At 51.2% G+C, this 6,953-nt stretch overlaps 1 protein-coding gene across 1 annotated transcript; it reads right to left on the bottom strand.

Annotated features, from left to right (window-relative positions):
* Positions 1–3,665: 3,665 nt before the first annotated feature.
* Positions 3,666–6,610, bottom strand: LOC100841216 (pollen-specific leucine-rich repeat extensin-like protein 1). Its single transcript, XM_003566764.4, has one exon. The coding sequence runs from the start codon at positions 6,182–6,184 to the stop codon at positions 4,082–4,084; it is 2,103 nt and encodes a 700-aa protein (XP_003566812.1). The 5' UTR covers positions 6,185–6,610; the 3' UTR covers positions 3,666–4,081.
* Positions 6,611–6,953: the final 343 nt, after the last annotated feature.

Raw genomic sequence — 6,953 nt, 5'->3', positions numbered from 1 at the left:
GGGAACTCGACTCGACTATACGACACATGGAGTTCCCTAATAATCATGAGAGCATGAGCAGTGACAGCGATAAAGGCAGTAGTAAATGCAGATCAAGAAACAGCGAACAATGACATACAATGCGAAATGTTTGAGGCCACAAAAAAACGACACCTGATCGTATCTCCACCAGGAACTTTGCAAGGACAGACATTAACCAAGAACTCTTTGTGTGACAGAGAGGTGATTATTTCTTTTCTTCTCTTCCGTGCGTAAGCATCATCATAATCATGGCAGAGTACAGGTTTTGGACTTTTGGTGATTAATCCAGCGTGCAACCACCACCCAAACAGAGAGGCAGTGGCAGGCAGTTAACGCTGCGTGGTGCACGTGCGGCGCTGGTCACGCCGCTGGCTGGCTGGATCAACGGCACATCAATCAGAACAGCTCTCTGGACTGATTAAAGGTGGCCTCACCTGAAACCAAAATAAAAATAAAAGTTGGCTGAAACTTGGATTGCTTTCGATCATGCGACACACAGGTGAGTGTAGCTGGGTCACGTACTCACGTGGATGCAGTGGCCACCAGCGTCCTCCGGAGCCGGGGACTAGTCAGTTAGCCGGCAAAGAGGCCGGGGGGTGGGGGTGGTTCGCCTCGTCCAATTCTCCGTCACGTGGATGTCAGGATGTGGCGGCGATCGCTCCCCCGGCCTTTGATCAGGGGCGGCAAAAGGCTCGGGAGGAAAGTTTTGGAAGACACGGACGGATGGCCGTGTGCGACACAGAGTCGGTCGTGTGAAGTGTGATGCGTTGCGTGCGACGATGGATTGATGATGGAGGGAACTGTACGTACGTAGGAGGGACCAGCTGGCCACAGTTCGATCGATCTCGACTCTCCCGGCGCGGAACCCGTGCACGCGGTTGGCGTGGCAAAACGGGCGCTCTCGATCTCCATCGGCCCCGGTTTACTAATCAACCGATCATCCATTGACCCTTTCTCCTAACACATTGCGCTTGCGTGCCAAGGGGCACCCATGTCGTCGGCGTGCACGGGAGATCGGGCCTGTGTCGTGTTTCCTGGTAACGGCGCGGTGCATCGCTAATCATGCGCGGGTTAATGGTTAATGATGGGAACCTGATGTCACGTGTGATACGCGCGATAGCTAGGGTAAATCAGTGTGGCCACGCCTGCATGATCATATTGCGAAGGAGGATCAATTATTAGGTTATTTTTTTGTCATTCATTGTGAAATTTGATTCCCCTCGATTTTTTTTTGTGAAATTTGACTTGTTTGTTTTAGAGGAGATTACATATTACTTACCATCCATAATTTCCCTGGAGACACAAATACCACTCAATTTTTTTGGCTTAAATCTACTGGTTCAACTTCGCACTGCATATAAACTAGAGTAAATTTCTAGATTTTCACAGAAGCAAAGCAATCGCTAATTGTCTCGTAAAACCACCACTCTTCAGACGAACATTCTCACAGAACAATAATCTGCTATCTTAAGCCATTTGATAGCGCTTCTCACAGCTAGAGCCCGCATGTCATATGACACTTGTTTAGGTTGGACCGCTTCCTTTACCACCTCATATCTGGACTCTACCTGTCCCGACCCTTTAAGGGTATTCAGTCAGGTCGGAAGAAAATAGAGGAAAGCTTAAACAAAACTTACCATATGATGATGATATTGGATTTTCCCCCCTTTAAACTTGTGATCATAAGAATAAAGTAGGGAATATGTTGCTGAAATTTTGTGCTTTTTGGCCAAAATTGTACTTTCTTGCAAAATATCTTGTTGGTTTCGAAAATGTGTGTTACTACTTTCATGCTGGAAATCTATTATCAAAATTATTCCAAAATGAGTATGTCGAAAGGAAAAATCAACACAAATAGCTAGGGCTAAATCATCTTTTCATTAGCACCTTGATGGTCAACTAGCATTAGTGGTGAATTTGTATGAATGCAAATTGAGTGATTGATTTGGAAGTCGGAAATATTTTAGTGTTATTTGAGCATCTATGCAAATTCTTGGTGGTGAAGGTGGAATTTTCTCTAGCTTTTAATTTTGTCCGTCGAAACTCATGGATGTGTTCCTCTAGCCGGAGCGGGTGGTCAGAGTGGTGTTTAAGCGTAGATGGCATCCTATTTTACAGATTGGCGGATCATAGAGTTTTTTTTTTACCATTGGCAATCTTTGTAATAATTTGTTCTACTTGGTGACTTTTTGGGCTATGCCTATCCTGGATGAAGTGACTGATGATTTGAAATCGTTTTCGTTGTATTGACCCATGCGACCTTGAGTCAATAAAAAAGTTCTTTTAGCAAGGGAAAAAGGTGAAACTTCTCGCGTCAAAAGAGGCATCTACTAGGGCAGCAGATGAAATTCTCAGTTTCAACCATAAAATAGTCTATGATTGGTATGCAGATTATTTCTCATACTTTGAAGTATCTGAAAAGCAAACTCGAGATATATCGGTTAACAAACCAGAAATTCAAACTGGGAAAGTGTGGTTTCCTCATCTGCAAGTTTGGGACATGAAAGTGCCTTGCACTCGATTATCTGGAGCTACTAGGCCCCCATGCATTTTGAATATGATCCAATGAAAAAGAAAAAGAGGGAGAAAGGTGGATACAATGAGGGTGTCATCTAGGAATCCATTACTGCTTATTTTAATCACGATTAGGATGAAGATACAGTACGATATACCAAACCCACTTCTTCCACCAGCACATTAATTTGCAGGCAGATCTCAATGCACATGAAAGCTACACATTTGTTTCAATTGAAAGGCACTCACTCTCTCTGATTGAGTTTATGGATGAGAAGGTGTTGTCGGAGTGGGTCTAGAGGAGGACATTCCCCTGTTAACAAACGGAGGACGGGCATCTTTATTTTGTCATCTCCCCTCCGTGAAACACGGTGGCTGCTGTTAATTCTTCTTCATCTCCGACGGCTTATTCCGCATCTCTTCGTCCTTTTCCTTTGCGCTTCCACTCCATCCATCGGCATCCGGGCGACATGCCAAGGGCGTCTCGTATATGCAGAGATGGAGGAGGACTCCTGTCCCTAATAATTTCATGTCGGGTGATGCCTGCGCCATTTCGTTGTCTGGATGGATGATGGTGCGTGCTCAACCACACGAAGACCAAATATTGTAAGCACAACTGGCCACACCTAAACAGTGCCCCAAAACCGCATCAGTCCAAGCACCCCAAATCAAATCATTAGGCTCGATCGACAGCTCACGCAACACTACAGCAACGTAGGAGCACCGAGTACGTATGTACGTACGTATCAGCAAACGGCCGGGAGTTATCCACGATACCGTACACCGGGGTGTAGTATTATTGCATTTAGTATCGTGTACTACCTCCATCCAATAAAAGATATCTCAAGTTTGTTAAAATTTGAATGTATTTAGACATGACTTAGTATACAGATGCATTAAAATTTAGTCAAAATTAAGACATTTTTTTGTTGGACGGAGGAAATAGTCCAACAAAGGATGTTTCAAGTTTGACCATTTTTTTTGTTTCAAGAATGCAACCCGGCGGGTGCATTCAAATTTGACCAAATTTGAATGCATATATACACTAAATTATGTCTAGACACATCCAAATTTTGACAAATTTGAGACATCTTTTGTTGGAGGGAGGGAGTATAAGATTCAAATTCAAATAATCAAAAGAAAAATGTAAAGCTCTATTGCTTTCTGATTTATAGACACGTTGAATTCACACCACTTCACCTAATGCAACATCTGCAATTCTGCATAGAGCTTTCTGGCCATTTTAAAACATGCACATAAAGCTCCCTATATATCACCCTGTTCAATTGGAGTAATAGTTGTCTCTCCCTCACGCAAACACTGTATTGATCCTCTCCATTAGCGATCAATAACCCAATCTTCCTGTCAACTCTGCTAACAGCCCAAAAAAATCTTAAAGAAAAGAAAACTGAAAAACCCCTTGAAAAATACGGAAATAACCCAAGACCCAAGTAAGTTTTTTTTGTTTTTTCCATTTTTTTTGATTTTTTTCTTATCTCCCTTTTTCCAAAGCGTCAATGCAACGTTTCGGAAGTCAGAAGTAAAATTAGTAGCCGACGGCGACGGCGGCCGTGGCCGCGGTGGCGGTGACCGGCGTCTCCGGCAACGACATATCGTCATCATCGTCTTCGAAGAGCGAGCCGATGACCATGAACTCCCCGTCCTCCTCCGCCACGGTCACCGTAGCGCCTTCCTGGATCTGCAACTTCTCCCTGTACGAGTTGATCTTCTCCAGCTTCAGCCCGGCGCGGAAGCGTTCGATGAAGTTGTCCGCCTTGGCGTTCACGTCCGGGCTCGCGCAGTACGACGGCGCCGGCGACGCCGTGACCGAGGGAGCCTCCTCCTCTCCTTCCGACATCGGCGGTGGAGGCGGCGGCGGGGGCATTGGGGGCGAAGGCGGCGGGAGAGGGTAGGTGTAGTAGACGACCTCGCGCCTGGGGTACAGTGGCAGCTGCTGCGCGCGTGGCGTCGGTTGTCGGTACACCGGCGCGCGTGGCGGCTGCTGCTGCGGGTGCGCGTGCGGGCGTGGGGGCCGCGTCATCACCGGAGGCGGCGGGGGCGCCGGGGGAGCTGTGCGAGACGGAGGCGTTGGTGGTTTCCTCGACCGCGTGGGAGGAGGCGGCGCGACGGAGTAGATGCGGCGGCTCTTGCTGCCCCCTTTCTTGTTCTTGAAGAGGTTGGAGAAGATGGATGACGGCGGAGGAGGAGGTGGCGGTGGCGGCGGCGGCGGGGGACGGCTGGTGCGGGTGGTGGCTTCGGGACTCGCCGATGCTTCGGACGAAGGAGACGAGTAGTGGTCGTCGGACAGATGATGGTGGTGATGATGATGCTTGCTGTGGTGGTGCCTCTCCCTCTTCATGATGATGCTCTTGCGCTTCTTCTGGTAGAACAGAGCAATGGCGGAGGCCAGTTCCTTGGCGCCGCCCACGCTGCCGCTCCTCTTCTTTTTGCTTCGTGACATTGCCCCCGGCGGCGGAGGAGGCGGTGGCGGCGGCGTTCCCGGGGGAAACATGGCAGGCGATGAGGAGGAGAACGGGTCGTTCACCTTGATCTCTTGGGTTATAATCTCCGGCTCCAGTTCTTCCACTTTCGGCAGATTCTCCATGCTGCGCCGGCGCCGCCGAGCCACTGGCGGCGGCGGTGGTTCCACGGACGCCACCTCCACCGGCGTCTCCAGTTCCGCGGCAGCGGCGTACAGATCCTCCGGGCTCCACGTCCTGCGCCTCGCGAGCGTGGGAAGAGTCTCCGTGGGATGTACTGTCCTCTCCGGTACTCCCGGCGTAGCGTAATCCAGATCCTCCGGGCTCCACCGCCTGCTCCTCGCCAGCGTGGGAAGAGTCTCCGTGGGATGCGTCCTCTCCTCCTCATCCACCACGGCCATCTTGGGGAGCCTCTCGATGCTCCGCCTCCGCCTCCTCGGCTCCTGAGCCTGTGCCTGCGATCTCCTGCTGCGCACCTCGTACGTGTCCACCGGGATCGTCTTCTCCTCCTCCGGCGGCGTCGGCCTCCTCAGCGGCGGCGGGCGGTCCGCGTCCAAGGCCGAAGTCGTCCGCTCCAGCCGCCTGGTCCTGTAGAGCTCGGCGTCGTCGTAGGACCGCCAGGCCAGCTCCGGCGACGCGAGGCCCCACACGCCGTCGCTGTCCAGCCTCAGCTCCGGGTACGAGCTCGTGCTCTTCAGCCGCCGGATCCCCGAGTAGCTCGCCGCCGACGAGTTGTTGATGCCCGCCCACACATCCTCGGTGGAGGCCTCCTCTCCGGCCTCCGCGGTCGGCTCCGGCGCCGCCACCGGCGACACCTGTCGATGGTCCTTGGCCGCCGCCGCGGCGCCGGGAGAGTCCCCATCGCCCCCGCCTCGGCCGAGAAGCCCGCAGAGGATGGCGAAGAGGACGAGGCAGAGGTTGACGACGTCCCAGCCGCTCTTGAGCGTAATCCCGCCACGCTGGAACCCGCCGCCGCCTCCTGACCCGCCCCGCCGCACCGCGGACGGGAGGAGGAGGAGCACGATCAGGGAGAAGAGGAGCACGAGGACCCACACCTTGGCGCCGCCGGCGCTGCCATTGTCGTCGGCCTCGGCGCTGGAGTACCTGTCGCTGGTGCTAGGAGCCGTGCCGGCGCTCGACCCGCCGTTCCTTGCGTGCGCGCTGTCCATCGCTGCTGTGTTTCTCTAATCTATCTCGTAGAGATGCGAAAGCTAAAAGAGCAAAAGGCCACAGAATCGACAAATTGGTTCGTCTCGAGCTTTTTGGATCTCCTTTGCTCTTTTCTCCTCTTGCTCCCCTCTCAACTCTCTCTTGTTGATGTGCTGGTCTCCTCTGTGTCTGTGTGCTTTTCTTCCTGGCTGATTGAATATATACTCTTGAGGTGAGGTTAGCTTTGGGAGATGGCCACGCTTAAGTTGTTTGTCCGCTTATATTATGTGGCACGGAATTGAAATCATTTGGTTGGAAGAAAAGCTAAGCTGCAGCAGAGCAGGGGCGCGGGGGGTTCATGAATCCATGATTGATTGATTACAGTCAGTGCATTAGCTACTCCGGCTTGGTGAGCGTCAAGGTCTTGTCAATCTGGTACTGCAGGTACCTGTAGGTACTTGTTTACGCGCTTTCGTGTGCCCAAGAAGCTTCGCTGCCTGTAGTAGTTGCTTCGCCGGGTTTAATTAGTGCTCATGCCGTGTTAATTTATGTCAAACTGACAGGCAGACCCGGGGAATGTAGGACTAGGAAATTAAAAATCGATGAATCGCAACGGCTGCAAAAGATTTTAAAATGCGACTACCGTGCGATAAAATACATTGTGATGAGGACATCCCAACTAATGATACAACCACAGCCCCTACAGCACCTACACCTCAAGTACCGGAGATACAGGGACCAATTACTAGAGCTCGTGCACGACAACTAAATTATCAGGTACTTTCGTTC

Source organism: Brachypodium distachyon, chromosome 2, assembly GCF_000005505.3.
Source record: "Brachypodium distachyon strain Bd21 chromosome 2, Brachypodium_distachyon_v3.0, whole genome shotgun sequence".
Taxonomy (NCBI): domain Eukaryota; kingdom Viridiplantae; phylum Streptophyta; class Magnoliopsida; order Poales; family Poaceae; genus Brachypodium; species Brachypodium distachyon.
This window is presented reverse-complemented; position numbering and strand designations above follow the sequence as displayed.

Excerpts from the sequence above, each read along its gene's own strand:
- LOC100841216 (XM_003566764.4), bottom strand. The coding sequence starts at position 6,184 with ATGGACAGCGCGCACGCAAGGAACGGCGGGTCGAGCGCCGGCACGGCT.